Consider the following 19,290-nt stretch of genomic DNA (forward strand, 5'->3'; position numbering starts at 1 on the left):
CCAATGGGTGGTTCCTTCCCAAGATTTTCAAGTGTATATGAAACATACTACATATTTACCTATTGTATTATTTTGTACAGTTGTAAATTACAATAAATAAATAATTAAAAAAAAAAATCAACATACCAGAAGTGCTACTTTATAGAGTTGATTTTAAACGTCTCCAACGATCTTGGTTAAACTGTGTAAATCAATTTACAGTTAATTGTTAAGCTCTTAAAAAGTAATTAAATGTTTTATATTACACGTAAGTTTTGTGTTGAGTCAGATTGCGTTAAAATCCTTTTTGTTTATTTTGAATGCTAATATTGTTAAAGCCCATATCATGGATTAATGGAATATATGGATTTATATTATTATTTGTTTACTTACAACTTTCAAGTACTCGTTGTAAATTATGTTCTTTTATTATTATTTTTTTCTATTTCAAGATTCCCTTGATGGTGTCCAATGGTGTCAAGGGATTTGATTACATGGCTGCCCCATGGACCGCTGATAACGACCAGTCGTGGATCTACAGTAAGTAATTTATAATAATTAATTGAGACTGTTCCTTTCTTGTTAGACATTTGCATTGAGCGGATTGTAAATCATATCCACTTTCTGTTCTTGAGATTGCCTTTTGAATACTAAACACCTTTTTTTTGTTTTATTTTGGAAGCTGTCCAAGAGTGTTGGAATGCTAACCTGTTGATTGTATGCGTTGACACATATTGCATTTGTATAGTTGTGGTTTGGCATGCTCTTTATAATACACAAAAGCACTTTATGACTCACATAGTTTTAGTTTAGTAAAATTTGTAACTAATAGTATGTAAATTTAGTTTGTTTTCAATTGAAAGACCAGAGTTTCTTTTCATTAGCCCTTATAATTGTCGATTGAGATCTTGTCTTTTAAGCCTGGTCTGTGGGTCCCGTAATAGTCTCTTTTTCCAGTGCTGGTATAAATTATAGTGTACTACTATAACATAATCTGAAGTGTAATTTGTTGTATAAAATATTAACTACTAAATTTCAAGCCCCATCTCAGAAGCATGAATACCTAGTTATAATTGTTGGCCTCTGATAACGTTTTACAGAATTTTATTTCTAATGATATTGTTAGCCTCTTTCTATCAGTGTATTTTTAATGTATACATCCCTTTTGGGGCAAATATATCGTAAAATAAAAAAGTCATTTTATAATTCGCATGAAATCAACTTCTGTAGGACTCTACAAGATCCTGTATAACTGTTAATAACAACCCATGTTAATCCGTTGTATTAATCGGCCTTATAACATATTTTCTTTCAATATATCTCGTACTTGTCTATTCCTACTTTAGCATCTACCAGACAAACTCTTTATCTTCCCAAGTTTATTTTGTATAATCATCTACCCGATAATTACAACTTTATTAAGATAAACCAAACCATACGATCGTTTTATGTTTTACACCCATCTCTCCTTTTATCCCGCAGTGGAGCGGCCCTCCCCGTTCTTTGTAACCCCCGCCTTCAGCGGACCCAGCCCAACCCATTATAATGCCATATAGCAAAGGAACGGCACCAGTTACGTTTTTATATTCTTAGGTATATATTAATTTTGTTTTATATATATAAAACAAAGGAGGTAAGACAAAAAAAAAATGTTTTACACAATCAGCACTTCATATTTTCTGATTATACTGTTATGTTCTAGAATGTTTTTATATCCCAAACGAATTCATATTTAATAAAGTTCCTAGATCGTCATTTTAATCTTTCTTTATCAACATGTTTACTGGTAGATAAAAATTTGTAAATATGTATACAAAAAAGGGCGTGTGTATATACACAAATACATTTGTGTACTCTCAAAAATCAGATGTACGAAATTTAAATTAATGTTACTTCAATTTTATAAAAACAATTGACTTCACAAAAAATAAATGTATATATAAATTGCAACATAGTGACTACCTGGTGGATTTAACAGTTAGGGTCTGGAAAACCAAATAATCCACACTGCTCTGTATTATTCCAAAACTTATGTGTCTTAGTTGTAGTGGACAGTTATTAGTTATGTAGAATACATTAGTTACCAAACAATTATAATAACGTTTTTCTTTATTAATTTCAGTTTGTATTTTGTACATTTTAGTATTTAATAATAATAATAATTTATTTATTTGTTGGGGCAATCCTTGTACAATTAGAGTTAGCCTGTGAAATATGTACATGAAATAGATAATCAATTGTAGTAATTTTACAAAAATGATGAGTTAAAGATCGTTTATAGGGTTTATATTATAAACTAATAATAAACAATATACCCAAGCTGGGCTATCCACATTCGTTAGAAGAAAACAGTAAAACGAAAACGTCTCTTCATATTTAATAATAATAAAAAATAAGAAAAAAACCTAAACCTCCTATTGGGACGATAAGTGTCCAGCTCTAAGCAAAAAGGTTTTGCGTTACATATATAAAAAACAGTTTATAGGCCAATGGAGGGGGTATTCATGATCTTTACTTTAACATGTTAAAGCGTGTTAAATGGAAAAACTTATGTTAAATAGAGAAATATTTCCTTCTTTTCTAGGTCTATCCTAGGTCTGTTAAATGGAAAATGACGTCACACAACAGACCAGCTGAGCTTGTCACCGTTTTATTTGTTGTCGTGCTCGGTTACTTGTAGTTTGTATTTTGTTTTGTTTTTTTCTTTTGTCTCGTGTTTTGGACTTTTTAAAAATACAATCAGTAGCCTAACTTTTACACATCTACTTTTCACTTATTTTAGGCATGTCATAATAAATTACTGTAATTAATACTTAGAAGTAAACAATATATGAAGTTTTGGCAGGAAAGGTTACTAACGAAGTTGCTCAGAAAATCCGCTAGGAGCTCTTATGCATTTAAAATTTAACATGACTTTAAATAGGGCCGCTCACAATCCTATACTTATAACATTTAACATGGTAAAACATTTTACATTTAACACAATATCATGAATACCCCTGGAATACAGAGGATACAGAAATTCAACTCATTTCGGCTAATATCGCTTAGCTTCGGCATGTATCGGATTCGGTTCTCATGGTACTAAATACATTTTATTATTTAATAATTAGTTTACAATTTTGTTAGTTTAAAAAAAAGTACTGTAGGGCATGGCTATGAGAACAATAAAATCTCGAAACGTCTCTAAAATATATCTCGTGAATATCAAAAATATATATCATTAAAAGTCAAGAAAATGTTTATCAAATTATATTATATCGTATATATTAGTCGAATAAGTTTACAAAAAAATATTACCTTCGTTGATATAATGAAAGTTACTGTGTATTCTAAATAAAAAGGAAAGTTTGAAAGGCTAACTTGCAACTGTTCTTAATGGCTGCCTTGGTGCTTGAACAAGTAGGTAACAATGCTGGACACATGTTGAATCATGCAGTTTGTGCTGTTTATGTAGTACATTTAATACCGTATGTACAGGGAGTCGTGAATTCAATCTCTCCCAGCCCATTGTCATAACGTTATATATTCTGGACCATACGCTGCCTGGAATCCATGTCCCATTTTTGTTTTTTACTTGGGAATGATAAAGAACCTTTTCTTTTTGATAGCATTTAAAAAAAGTCATCTCGATTCGCCGAGGCCACGTTCGGAGCTGAGTTGGATGGTCGCTCGGCGAGAGGAACCGGGATAACGGATTTGGCAAGTGTGTCATGCACCAACTCCGGCTTACTTCCACCATCTCTACCCTCCATTTTTCTTTCTCTCTTCTCTTCAGCTCCTAGTCGGTTCCAGCTGTTTTTCCTTTGTTCTTTCAGCTTTTTATTTTCCACATTTCGTTATAAATATCTAATAATATACCTCAAAAATTATTTTTATATTTATTGGAATAAAAAGCTTATTTATTCAATTATGTCTATCATAAATTATTAGCGATTGATTTTGCCAATCATGAGAATATGGAGAGAATTAACGTACAAAATGTATTTACTCATATGAACTAAATCAAGTAGTATTTCAGCAGTTTTAATTAATTTTTAATCGTGTAATATTTCTTTCCATTCTTAAGTTTTATTCTTTTTAAAATTACGATTAATATATAATGAGATAATGTATTCATTAAAAAGTATGAGACGTTTCAATTTTATGAATGAATAAACAAAAAAATCTTATGGTACCTCTTTTATTCATTTGATGTTTCGATTAAATTGTTTTTCGGAAGAATTCCGGAGAGCGAATTTGTTCATCGGGTGAATTAAAAAATTGTGAAAGGGTGAAATTGGAGGATCAGAAATGAGAAGGAAAAATAGGAATGAATTGAAACATTTGTATTTGTTGTACAGACCGAAATTGAATGTAAAAGGGAACTGTAGGGGGAAAAATTGTTTATTATATCTCTTTTTTTCTGATTATACCATGTATGTGTAATTTATATATGTCCGATTACGGATTGATAAGTATGCTGTGTGAGATAGCAACCTGATGTATTTAGGCAGCATAGATAAATAAAGTATTTCTCTCTCTCTAGTCCTTGTAGTATGTAATTTATTTCCATTATTTTTTGTTTGTCCTTGTATATCATATTCCTAAAGGTACAAATTGTCCTAATATTATACAAATAGTATATTATAAAACCTGAACGATTCACTTATGATTTAAATTATTTCTCTTTTTTAATTCTTGGTCATTAATGTCTTTCTTTTCTAAGCCTTAAAGGTGAATTTAACGATATGTACTATATATTTGTTATTAATACATACTCTATGTTCGGCGTGATCTTCAACAGAATAGAATAAAAAGTATGCATGTAGTTTAAACGCCAAAATTTGCTTCTTCAATGACTTGTTCGTTCAAGTTACCATTTATTTTATATCATTTAAAAATAATTTACTTTTTTTTTTTTATAACTGTCTAAGCATTGATCCTAAATTTTTAGTTACATTTTACAATTTAATATTTTCATCATATTTTCCGTTTCGTAGCACTGATGTGATGCATTTATAAAAACATTTTAAGTTAATACGCAATTGTAAAATATCATTTTTCCTCTTTTAAAATAATTCTTAAAAAGAGAAAGACGTCAACATAAAATTTGATTAAAAAATAAATAAATAGTATAAAAAATCATATGCGCAATAATATTTCTTCATTTAGTAGTTAACAATATTTTTGAGGGAAAGTTTATTTTTCAACAGTAGATCTCGATACTTCTTAAATAATGTATTTACTGAATTAATTAAAGGTTTCTTTTACAAAATAAAAATTTCATTCAAATGATTATTTTAGGAAATAACCCCCATCAGTTAACTCCCTCTATTTATTTCTTGAAATAATTGTTCATTAAAATAAAGCTGTTTCTGAAATAACATATATAATCTGGAGACTGACTACAGACTAACTGCCGTGGTGTAAACTGTATGATAGTTTCCGTCAGGAGGGTATTTGCTGTGTTGATTGTATCTACAGCCGCATTATAATTAATATTTTTCGTAGAATTATTTCATTAAATAATAATTTAATAAATAGATTATTCCGTAAAGTAATTCCTTAATTTATTTAAGTAATATATTAAAAATTAATAAAAAGAAGCTTTTTATGCTAGAAATAGAGGTTAATCCTTCAGTTAGAAATTACACCTTCCTGATTTTTATTACTCTACTCTTCTTCAAAGCAAAAGTGAAGCTAAATAGGCCACACCCATGAAAGGAAGGATTACGTGAGGTTAATAGGAATGTCTGAAATTGGAGGTGGGCAGAGACTGGCTTGTATTTTTCCCCAATTTCTCTGCCACATCTCTGAAATGCACATAAGTAAGGCCCGCCTTTTTGGCTTCACTTTTTTGCTAGTTTACCCCCTTTTTTCCTTTTTTATTTTATACCTGATCGGCCTGGTGGGCCTTACATGGTTGATATAACCGTTATATTATATATATATTTTTAACAGTTGATTATAGGGGGTATAGTCTCGTACAAAAGACACCCCTAACTATATACAATGTTCTTATTAAAAGAAAAAATAAATAAATAGATAAGAATAATGCTTATTAATAAAAGAGAAAAATTAATTTAATTAAGTAAAATTAATAAAAAAAAAAAAAATGATATTGGCACACTTAAATAAAACAAACTATTGCCCTCTAACAGTAAAAAGAAACGTTAAATTGAAAAAGGAACAAATGAATGATGAAAATGAATAAATAAAATTAATAATAAGTAAAATAGAGGTAGTGTGACTATGAATTAATTTTATATCTATTAAAATTTATAACAGAATGTCCTGCTGCAGTCTGGGCTTCAGTCTTCGGGTTGAGGTTGGGTTTCCCAGGTTGTAGGTTACAGCTCCTTTAACTAGGAGTGGAAAGTTTACCCCCTCAATTATACTCCTTCCTCAAAGTTAAAAACTAGCAAACTTATTTTCGAGAAGACCTTAATAACTGTATCGTGAAAATTTCGTTTCTACGAGTACTAAAAGCATTTACGTTTACAAATCTATTTGTTTGGTTTTTTCTGGTTTATGGTGATTTGAGCAAAAAGGTTCAAGGAAAGAAGTGGTGGTTCTACCATCAAAGCCAGAGTTCGACCATTTATACCTTACGTCATTAAACCAAAAGACTAAGAATCTATTATGGCCGATTCTTATTTATTTAAGTTATCGTTTTGAATGGGATTGTACTTACCTTATATTTACGCATTTCTGGCTTTTACCGGACTATAATGCAATGCTAATCAAATTAAAAAAGCTTCGAAAACTTAATACTTTTTTGTCAGATACTTTTTCGAGTTTGTATTGAGGTTTATATTGGGCTCCACTCTCATTTTCAGTGCAATTTAAAAAAAAACCTGGCTGCAATGTTATCATTTGAGGCGTGCACCATTCAGGCTTTCCCGTTGTTGAGCTAACGAGCAATGCTTGACCTACCTTTCCAGGGATGCAGGTCGTTATTTTCTCGAATCATGTTTTTATACAGTCCTGCTTCTTTAATAATCTTTCTTTTTTTTTTTTTTAAATTGAATATTTAGAACTGTTTTATTATAGTATCGTGTGGTACTGATCTAGTTCATATAGGTTGTTAATATTAAGAAAAATATATATATCAAGGATTCTCCTTTTGTACATTCTAAACTTATTGAAATAATGATGTGTATTTTACCACATCATTATTTCAATAAGTTTAGAATATTTATATAAAATATTTATATAAAATGATATGGACCGTAGATGAAATGATGGTAAGAAAGGCTGTCAGAAATATATATTATTAGTATTTATTAATACAGTTAATAACAGTAATAAATAAATAACAGTTATTTAATTGTAGCAATAATACTTATTTTTTCTTGAGCAACCACCTTAAAAATAAAGTTAGTGGAGTTTTCTGACAACTGAAGGTTCTTCTTAGTGTTTTGTTTTAATGACGTAAAATATAAATGGTTGAACCCTGGCTTAGATTATCATCTTGGTAGAACCAAGACTTCCTTCCTTAACCTTTAGCTCAAATCATTAGCGTAAAACTAAAAAAATAATTTAAGATATTTGTGAACGTGAATGCTTGTAATATCTTTTATAATGAAATTTTCTCTACACAGTTATTAAGGACTTCTCGAAAATAATTTTATTAGTTTTTATAAAGCTTAAGGCTACTTCTGTAAAACAAATATTTCCAGCATAAAAAATATTTGACAAAAAAAAATGGCTTACATTTACAAAATTCTCAACAAAAGTAATCGATTAAAATTCATTTTTTGTAATTAATAACACACAATATAGCTAAGCTGCGTATGCTATTTACATTCAAAATTATAAAAAAAAAAATCAAATTTAATATTATCATAGAAAACATTGAAATCATATTCTGAAGACAAGTATCAAGATCTAAGTTTAAGGTTTTGTATACATATACAAATAACAACTCAAAATCGAATTCAGTAGATACAGTACATTATCTCTTTCCATATCCCTACTAACATTATTTCCTATTTAAAACTTATTTCTCCTGCTAAATTTTTATATTAATTTATTAGCTGATTTATTTCAAATGTAAAGTACTTTCAAATGTACTTTCAATATACTTTCATATTGAAAGTATATTGAACTTCTTTATATTGAAAGTATATTGCACTTCATATCAAAAGTACTTTCAAAAGTAAAGATTTTATCATTTTAGATTTTTCGAATAGAAAATTAATATAAAAAATATGAATTAACAACTCCAGAAAAGCTTTGTGTTGGAATGAGTAATACTTTCTGGAATCCAGTACTTAAATACTACCTTCGTCGGTATAAAGAGTATTTTTATCCTTTGAATGTGAAATAACCGTGTAATTTAAATTATTCTGTTCTCATGGAGCTCAATTATTTTTCGCTTTGTTTTAGCGTTGTTTCGTGCTAAAATGTTACAATAGTTGCTAACCGTCCTATGTTTATATTTTTACGTAAATATTTCAAATTCATGTGTAAATATCACATCACAGTAGTCTTCGACTGTCGGTCCTAGATATTTTAGTTAGAATCCAAGTACATAACAGAACGAATAGTAAGCAGGCAACGATAAAATTTAGTATCGTGTTTGAGTGTGATCATACTCGATGCAAAAAAATAAAAAGTGAATATATTCTCTTGTAACACAACTTCGACAGGGAAAACAATTTAGTTTTTAAATAAACGCCGGTTGAGCACTTGGAATCCACATACAAGACTGAAATGACAAGAAACAAAAAACGTAGGTTTCGATTGCTACAACACCTACTTGACAAATAATTTTTGAATTGAAAAATCTATGAAATCATTACAAGTTAAACAGCCATTTTAAAGCAAATAGTGTTTAAAAAATGTATTCAACAATTTGATTAGGAGTTTAGTCCATTCTAACTCATGACAAAGATCATATTTTTATTTTCGTATTACTTAGTTTTCTTCAGCTCATCAAAAAGTTCTTTTTAAGTTGTTTTGAGCTTAGTTTCACGGATTATTACTTTTTTTTTTTTGTAGGCGCAGCTGAGGAAAAAAAACCCGTCGACTTTATCATGTACTAATCTGCTATTACTCTTGTTACTTGCAACGAATAGTTTCAGTATTAAGGAAAAAATAATATTTATATTATATTCAGGTTTATAAAAAAAAAGAAAAAAAAACTAGCTCTAATGAAATTAATATAGCTGACGATGATATTCTTTGCTTGAGATGTATTTCCTTACAAAATATGAATCCCCTCCATTTTCCTTGTTTTTATTTTAGCTTCTACATTAAACCTTAAAAAATAAAATCTAGGTGAGGACATAATAATGTCATTTAACTGCGCGGTTGACATCACCTGCATTTGTGTCTGCCATTGTTACAGCTTATTACGTAATTATGGCTCCAATGCAGCGTTCTTATCAGTGTTTACCTCTACCGTCGCTGATAAGGTACTTTTCGTCAGTTCTCTGTTCGCATCGTTACTGATATGATCAGAAGCCTCTACTACAAGAAATATGGAGCCGTCGGTAAGTCTTTCTAATCAGTCAAATGATTAATTATTGTACAATTAATTAATTGCACGCTCAAAGTGAACGGAACTCCACATTATCTGGAAAGATTACGATGACTACTTACTTAACTTTAATAACTTTTTCAATGACTCTAGAATTATGAAATATTCTCATTTCAGGCCCAGAAGAATGCTTTTGTATTATAGATCAGTTAAAAACCACTTCAGAAATCTAAAAAAAAAAACAATTAAACTCACATCTACATTAAACACTAAAAAAAAAATTCTTTTTTTTATTGTTTTATGAGCTATGTCGATATTAATTTAATTCCTCATCAAAACCCAAGGCTTTATCCATTTCTAATTGTAATGGAGAATTACACTGTCTAGGTTTATGTTGTGAAATGAAAATTCTTAAAAAAATTTATATATGTAGTTCATAAACACAAAAAAAAAAAGTTCTTAGTCTTTTACTGAATATAAAGACTTATTTTTTTTTTTTGTGTGAATTTCTCCAAAGAACTAGAGAATTATCAGCTATTCATGAAAACGAAAAGTATATTATCTATTCCTCTAATAAAAATCAAATAGTTAAATTAACATTACAAAAACAAATAATCTATGTATATAAAAACAACAAATAAAAACTTTGATAATTGGAGAAATCGATTATATTTAAATTAAATTTCTTGTGATTTTATAAAACAAAATATCTTCATTTTCTCTGCTAAATCCAGCGCCTCCCGAATGAACGTTATGTAATCAGTATAGCATTTTAGTAACATTATTTTGCAAAGTTAATGATAATTCGTCTAAACATTAAACAAAAAAAAAAGTACTTCGTATAATTTTTCTAGAAAAATTAGTAACTATAGCCATAAATTGTAATTAAATACTACTAAATTTATGATTTTTGTGCAATTTTATTAATTTATATTATATTATATTAGAAACACCTTAATATTAATTGAGGTTACATGATTGATTTACAATGTACCAAAATATTGCTAATTATTGATTCGATCTTTGACCTTTTCTCTAATGGAAGTAGTCAACTTCAGCGTCCTCCTTGAACAATTCAAGTTTCATTTTGTTATCTTCGGATATCGAATTTCTCTTTTTGTCAGACGGCTCGTCTTGCATTCCTATGATTAATAATCTAATAAATGTTTGATAGCATTGTAATTCGTTGTTAAAATTGTATTATTTGCTGGTAATTATCATTGAAAAATTAGAAATAATTATTTAATTCCTATTAAAGTAAAATTATGATACACAGGTTCATTTATCCTTGCTTTGATACAGGTTTTGTGTGCTTACCACTCAAGAGGTATCCCTTATCAGGCTAATGTTCTCTTGATAAGAAATTAATTTATTAATATAGAACTTTAATTTTACTTTTTAATAACTCTTTCCCAATTAAATATTTTAATTAATCAAGATGAACTTAACAATTTTTTATTAAAGTTCCTTTCTCTGAAATTGATCTAATGTAATAATTCATCTGTATAGACTTGTATTTGTTGATCCTTTCTGATGAAATTGATATTTTACTTATGAAAATAATACTTTTTCTCTTTAGAATCATGTATAATATGTGTGTATATATTGTATGAGTATTTCGCTAAAAATAAAAAATAATTTAAGTATATCTGCACAAACATTTTTTGAAGATTTATGAGTTCATCCGGTTAGATGTGCCTGTGAGCTTATTTGAAAATTATAATTATGTTTTAGTTGATCCAATATTATTTTCTGAAATGTTCTTTCAATTATCTTTGCATTTTAAAAAAAATTTATGAAACATTTTTTTTAGTTTTTAGGAACATTCGTGTAGTATTTTTGGAGATAATGACCATTTTCTCTTGAAAATTTCGCATTGTCATATAACCATATTAATATTTAAGCTGAGTTTTTATTTATTATTAAAAAATAATAATATTAACATGCACAAAAAAATTAAACGAAAATCTACCCCTGCAATGAAGGGCCATGGTTTCAGTAATTAGTAAGGAAGTATGTTTCTTGAACAGCGGTTGTCCAAGGAGGTGATTTGTTCATGATCACGCTCAACCTCTAGATTTTTCCCCAATAAAGAGTTAACTTTATGAACCTATGTGGACCTGGATTACTCCCCAAACCCACAGAGTTGATGCAGGGCTTTAGTAGCAGAATAAAATTATTATCTGCCACATTCAGATTCGAACTTGGGTCCTTGGAGTTGGTAGCCCAGCACCTTACCGGCTGAGCCACCTGGCTCCCCTATAGAAAAACAAATATTTTAAACAGTGTAAAATACTTTTCTTTTTTATGTATGTAAATATTATAATAATATTATTAATATAAAGTTACTTACCAGTTTAAAAAAAAAAACGAGCTACGTAACTTTTAGATATATGTACTAGATAAGCTTGCGATTTCTACCTTGAGGCAATCTTACTAAAAAATAATTTTGAAAGTTTTTGATCAAACGGACTTTACCGCAATGGTACCTGTGTTAACATTTAGTTATAGAATAGGGATCAGCACCACCTTAACTTGTAAGTTTCTTGGCAATCTTTTGGAGGTCATGCTTGTGAAACCATTTCTTAAAAACATCAAAAAATCAAACTGGTGTTCTTGTTCTGTACAAGTTAAAAAAGCAACTACTGAGCATTCTTGACAATGTTCAAGAGATATACTCCGAATAGTTTATTGTTCATAGGTTATTATTTTAAGTTAACTTTATTCTAGAGATACGTAACAACTTGAACCTGTTATAGTAACTAGTAAGTTATTGTTATGTATTCCTCTTAAGTTAACCGTTAATTTACTGCCCATCATTTCCTGTTCCCATGTATGATATAATCATATGGTCAGTTGTGTGTTCATTTAATGTAAATGCTTCTTCGTGTAATATAGCAGTTACATGTAGTGGATTCATCTTGATGATGGTCAATTTGTTCTAAACGCCAATATTCATATTTCATTTTTCGCTTAAATTGTTATTCGGGGCTCTTAAATAGAAATGTTATTATGTAATTTATTCTCTACGTTTTTCATTGGGAGACTTCAGTAATTTAAACTGTCTTCTTTATTTTATGGACGATTTCTTGAATATTTAGATGGGTGTTCTTAATTAAATACTAATATTCTCTCCAAAATAATATCCATCTCCTTATTAGCAGTATTGTTAAGTACGGAATACTTGTCAATATGAATTAATAGTTGATTGTTAAATATTAATTAAAATAATAATAGATTATTGATTTATTATATGATTGTTTCGGCCCTCAGGCCATTCTCAAGGAGACAACCTATAAAAATATTTTGTTTTTATAATAATTACATTATTTCCTTAACTATTGCCCATGTCACATCTTCAAAATAAATTAAATATTAAAATAACATCATAACAACTTAAAAAAAAATTTAAATATTAATACAATAAGAATGTAGTAATTATGGAATTAAAAAAAAAAAAAAAAGCAAATGAATTAAAATTGAATGTTGAATTTTATTAAATGTAAATTAGAGATAAAAAAATTATTTTTTAAGATAAAGTGGTAACAGAGTCCTTACCTGTTGAAGGTAGGTTCTGTTATAAATGATGAATATAAGTGAAAACGAGGGAATTATTTGTATAAAAAAGTTTTTAAATTTAAGATATAAAAAGTTATGTAAGTAATCAATTTAAAAATAAAATTTTTTGAAGTTGTTATGATGTTATTTTAATATTTAATTTATTTTAAAAATGTGACATGGACAATTAGCCTGCAAATAAGATTTTTAAAAAACAAGACATCAATATTTAAGGCCAAAGATATCAGTATGTAGTTAAGGAAATAATGTAATTGTTATTAAAAAAAAAAAATTATAGGTTATCTTCTTGAGAATGGCCTGAGGGCCGAAACGTTGGAGAGTTTTTTACGAATAAAAGTTGAGACTAATATAGATCAAAATTGTGTATGTTAATAATAAAATCATATTTATAATTTGTGTTTTAAATAAGTGCTTAAATAGTAAAGCTTACTTAATTCATTGATGCCTTTATCTGCATATCATTTATTTAAACCGCGTATTTGTTCGATTTATCTTTTTATTTACTTTTAAAATTAACATGTTATTTTATTTTATTTTGCTTTCCTCAATCTTCAAATATAAGTTTAAGAAAATATGCTATTCGTTTTTGTTTTTTTTAATTTTGTACTAAATATTCTATCGTTTTTGTGGTTCTTTACATTTAGTCTCTCATAAAAACAGTTTATGAGAGACTTTGTTTTTGAATCTTTAAAATTAGAAAGATTTTTCGGAAGTGGCTAGTTATGCAGTGCTCCAATTGAAATTAATTTTATTACGAAATATTAATAGTTTGAGTATTTTTGTTTACTGTTCGTCTAGATAAAAACAAAAAATGGCTTATCTTTTGAGCAAATTCACTTTTACGATTCATAAAAGTTGGCATAAATATTGTAACTTTTATGTAACTTGGAAGTACTTATGTAAATTGGCCGTGTATCCGGTTACCTTTGAAAATTTACTAAAATAATTGCTCTTTATTATTTCATGACTTATCAATTAATAAAAGATAGGTATCTTCTCAGAACTATTTACTTTAATTCTATTTATATTCGGTAAAATATTCCTGAATATTTTCTGACTACGTATACCTTTATCAAGTGCATTTAATTAATTTTTAATTTTAAGTTTATTTAATTAATCGTAAATCATCCTTTTAAAAATAGATATAATAATAACAATAAATAAGAAAAAACAGAACTGTTGTGAGCCACTTCTTAAGATATTAGAGTCCAAGCTCAGCAATATTGTTGTCAGCAAGTTCATCGCTTTGTATAATATTTTAAAATACAGATTTATGGTATGAGGGAATAAGATACATCTATACAAAACCAATGCTCAGAATATTTTTTATTCAACTTTCAGTAGATTAGATGCATTAGATGATTTGAAATATATATTAGAATAATTAAATAGTTTAAAATGACCGCGCATTCAAATTACTGTCCCAAATTTTTTTATTATTTATTTATACTTCAAATTTCAAGTGTTTGCTGTTGGAACATGCCTACTTCTGGTGTACCTGCTCTTGTGAAATTCAAGATATACAATAGATCATGAATTACGAATTAATAAGTATTTTTTTGTTTTTAATTTATTATGTAATTAATGGTTTTACCGTATATATAAAACTATATATTTTTTATTAAATTAATTTAAATGATTTTAGTATGGTAAATTTTATGTATTAAATATACCTCCTTGAACTTTGCTTTCCCTGACCCCAGAGGAGCCAAGCCATCAATGAAGTGTTACAAGACGTACCGTTATAGAGGCTGCATCCTTGTGACTACATGTCCCCTCTCAAGATCCGGCATCCATTTACATTAAATTGAGTTTTTAATTTTTCTGGTTATCAAGATACTTTTTTTTTTGTTTTAATTTCCTGTATTAAATGTTAAAGTAGTTTAATAATTAAAATAATTCTGTCATTGTGTAAGTTTTTATCCTACACCATTAACCATTTTATTCACAAAGATTACAGCCCATTGTATCTAAGAACAATTACACGGTTTATTCTGCTTATTGCTCACATTCACAATAATTAAAAACTTTTCTTAATGCTTAAATTTAGTCGTGTTTTTCTAAACTCTTTCCAAATCATATTATTTAAACTTACTTTAGGTGTTTTTTTTGGAAATAAACCACTCATATATCCTTTCAACAACCCTTCGTTAAAAGTAAGGTCAAGTTTAGAATAATCCTCCCATCAACGGTTTGGTCCATACTTCAGACGTTTACTCATTAGCTTTATGATACTCTGCTTTAAAGGATTCTTCTATGCAATATGCCATGTATAATTCTAACTTTTCATGCACTTTTTAACTGTCGCGATGTCGATTATACTTTAAAGTTGCATGTCTCGCAAACCTGCGTTATTAAATTCCCCAGTGGATTTTTCTCATTAGAGCCGGATATCCTATGCAATAATCAATATTTTGCAAACATTTGTTTTTCTTCCTTTATCGTTAAAATTCTGGAGCTTTTGACTGCTTCACTTTAATTGAAAACCAACGAAGGTTAAATAATAACCCTATAGCTTTTCCTAGATTTAGGTTAGGGTTTCCCATAGCGGAAGGTACCCCGATTTTACATCTCTCAGGATTCAGCCCCGATGAAGCACTGCAAAGTAGGACGAAACGTTAGTCATTAATAAATAGTTTTTTCTGCTATTTATATCCTTTTTTTTTAACGCCACCTGAACCATTTTCCAAGAATGGTATATCTGTATTCACCAAATCCGCTTGATTTTAAAAAGATGTTTATATCTTGTACATCTTACTGACTAATCCTTTTTATTTTTTTTAATCATTTATTGTCATTTACATCTGTATAACATATATACAAGTAAATTTGCTGTAGGTGAGATAGTGACATGATACAAACATGTGGAGAATCTACCCACTGATAGAGCTCCAATAACATTTATAGAGGAGAAGATCCCGAGGTCATCTTCTTTTCAGACGCCTAGGAGGATTATTAGGTAATGAAGGAGAAGCCAGGTTAGAAACTAGTGGATTTGGGTGGTTGGGAAGTTTTCCGTGGAAGGAATGGTATCTGGTTTTTGGCCAAATCGGCAACATATGGAACATTGAGCTCATGATAGATGACTTGATTTGTGACAAAGTAAGGAGCGTTAAGGATTTTGGACTGTAAGGATTGGATTCAAGAGGAATTTGATGGTTTAGTGGAGCCCCAAAGCTCAACTCCGTATGTCCAAATAGGCCTTATAATAGACTAATCTTATATTTCTACTTACTAAAAATTATTTCATCCTTTCAGGAAATTGATATTATTGCAAAATCTTATATATCTGCACTATTTGTTTTTTGGAGAATATCCTGATAAGAATTTTAGTTCCGCCTTCGCTCCTTCGTCAATTTTAGTCCCTTCTATTAGATTCAATATTATAAGATTGTGAAATATATTAAAAATTCCGAGTTTTAATTACTATTCGTTCTTCCAAGGAGTCATTGAATAAAGAAAAAAAATAACAGAGAAATATTTTTGACTACCCTACCGTCTTCCAATACCTTTTGTTGACACTGTTAATCCAGTTAATCATTGATTGGAGACGCTGGTAATTCCCAAGGCTCTAATAGTTTTATTCATGATCTGTATAAGTTAATTATGAAGTAATTTTGCTGGTCGTTGTAAAGCTCAGAAGTATACATGCTTTGTTTTAGTGGAGCTATTTAGGCTATCATGTTGGTCTGAAAGATTCTGATGCAATTTCGGATATTGAGAAGTACTGATAGATAACAATTAAAATGAATAAATATATCAAATAGCATTACATCATATGATTCTAATATTATTTTTCACTTTTTTGAGAGGTCTCAACAGCCAATGGAAAGTTCTTTGTCTCGATAAAAATAGTTACTAGTCATAAGATCGTCATCCTCTTGACCTGAGAAAGAATTCAAAGTTATTAAATTTTTCTAAGAAGTGCTATTGAAAAAAATATAGGTATAATCACGTTTTTTTCCTTATTGAGTACACCTCAATGAAATCAGTTAAATAAAATAAGATTGTTTACTGTTTATGAAATATTTTTCGTTATCTCAAGATAATTTTTTCCTTTCCTCTCGTTAAATATTTTTCAGAATATAATCACTTTTCCGATTATTTGTTGGTATATTCTTGGAAATATTTAGGTGTTTTTTAAAAATTTTATTCATTTATTTTTTTAGGAATATTTTGAAATATCCAATAGCCTTGCAACCAAAGTGGCAAGTAAATTCGTTTTCGATATTGTGGTTACTATAATGCGAATATATGTTTTTTATTAACTTTATTATTCGTTATATATTATACATCTAATTTTATTGGACTGTTAGACAATACAATCGTTTCCTTGTGGCCTGTAAGTGGATATCTTCAAGTGGTGAAGTTTACTTTCTATTCCTTTATTCTCTACTCCTTGAAATTAACCTGATTTTTTTTGTTTTAATTCGCTGATCACTATTAATTATGTATTTCCGTGCTGACGTGTTCAAACATATAATTATTTAATTTATATTTATTATTAATAAGTATAATATTTGGGTTGAGGACCACTTCGCTGGACAGGAAGGTTTTTTTTTTTTTCGCTTTCTGCATTCCTCGGGTCTTATAAGACGTGGTTGTTCCAGACTCTCCGACCTGCTGGCCTACTTTGAGGCGGACTTGTGGGACTTCTTTATTTTAAATAAATTAAACTGTGGGTTTTTACTTATTCCTATTTAGCGTTCATTAACGCCTTGAAATCATTCTGTAAAATTGGTTTGCTTTTCGTATGCTTGATTTCGAATGGTCTTTTCACCCAGTTTTCTGTTTCCTTAACTACATTAAGTAAATACATACCTTAACAATATTTGTTTTCATGCCATTTTTTTAAATCTTAAAATTGATATTAATTTTTTTTAAAATGTATTTTACGAGAAACTAAAAATGCATTATTTATTTCCATTAAAAGATAATTTTTTTAACTTTACTATATGTATTGGTATTTTGGAAGTGTTGCTATTTTGAATCAGAGTTTTAAATCGAAATACTCATTTTAATATCCACATAATCAAATCTCGCAAAATGATTATGTATGTGTCAGCTTAGCTCAAAAGAAAAAATTGATACGGTGTTGAAAGTTCGTATTTTGTGGTATTCATATGCCTTCGATGGTTCAGATACTCTTTCGTTAAAATCAACGTATCAGTGCCACTTTATGTAACCATTAATGTAACAAGGCCTAATTGTCAATTTTTTTTTTGTAAATGTTTCTTTAATCTTCAAATGTATCTTTGGATAAATTCCAACAAATCCCATCAAATCACCTTTACCCTTCGTCGTAAACCTTCTGACTGCCCTACAGTTTCATTTAATGATGTTACTCTTACCCCTGTCGAACAGATCCGCTACCTTGAACTACATTTGAACAAGCGATTAACCTGGAATCCTCACACCAGACTGAAAAGACAGGAAACTGCACGTCGATTTCGACTATTACAGCACTTACTAGACAAACGGTCTAAACTTCCAACACATAACAAAAAACTGATCTACATGACTGTAATAAGGCCAATCTGGACATATGGAGTTGAGCTTTGGGGCTCAAGTAAACCTTCGAATTCCTCTCGTATTCAATCCTTACAATCCAAAATCCTCAATGCTGTTTATTTGTCACAAATAAAATCGTACATAAAGACCTTAATGTTCCCTATGTAACCGATCTAGCCCGAACCAGATATCACTCCTTCCATTATAAACTCTAACCACTCAAACCCCCTAGTTTCTAATCTTTCATCCTCTTTCATTCCTGACAATCCTCCGAGGCGCCTGAAAAGAAGATGGCCACGAGACCAGCTAATGTAAAATGTAATTAGAGTGCTACCAATGGGTAGTTTCTCTACACGACTGTAACACTCCAATTTAACTTAGATCAGATTTACTAAATGTATTATAATGTACAGTTGTAAATAGCAATAAATAAATATTTTAAAAAAAAAATGTATCTTTGATTTTTTATTTGAAATAATTAATCATTTTCTATTTTTAGAAGTTATAAAGGGATTTAAATTATGTAACAATTTTCTTACTTAATGAGAAAAAAGATGAAATATGTTCTCAGAAAAATTATTTCTGGAAATAAAGAATTAACATAGTTATTTACTGTTGTATTGTTTAATGTTCGTATTAACCATCGGAAAGCTAATCAATTTTTTAAAAAATAGTATTTAATATATTAATTCATAGAATGTAATGGAAAACAACAAAAACACGTGAATATTCTCAACTATAAATAAATGTTT

At 28.9% G+C, this 19,290-nt stretch overlaps 1 protein-coding gene across 4 annotated transcripts in view; it reads left to right on the forward strand.

The window, feature by feature from the left end:
* The window catches only part of kst (spectrin beta chain, non-erythrocytic 5 kst), a 196,695-nt gene that overhangs the window by 21,300 nt on the left and 156,105 nt on the right, over positions 1-19,290 (forward strand). For 2 of the 4 annotated variants that reach the window (XM_067047074.1, XM_067047077.1), the window contains exon 2: positions 432-519. The exons of 1 other annotated variant lie outside the window; for it this stretch is intronic. In XM_067047074.1, coding sequence (XP_066903175.1) covers positions 441-519 — 79 coding nt within the window. In that variant the 5' untranslated portion in view covers positions 432-440. Of the gene's footprint in view, positions 1-431; positions 520-9,350; positions 9,462-19,290 lie in introns of those variants that run through there. One more of the 4 variants, XM_067047075.1, reaches the window with a different exon arrangement.

Source organism: Halyomorpha halys, unplaced genomic scaffold, assembly GCF_000696795.3.
Source record: "Halyomorpha halys isolate HHAL.00 unplaced genomic scaffold, Hhal_1.1 Scaffold252.1, whole genome shotgun sequence".
In the NCBI taxonomy this organism is placed as follows: Eukaryota; Metazoa; Arthropoda; class Insecta; order Hemiptera; family Pentatomidae; genus Halyomorpha; species Halyomorpha halys.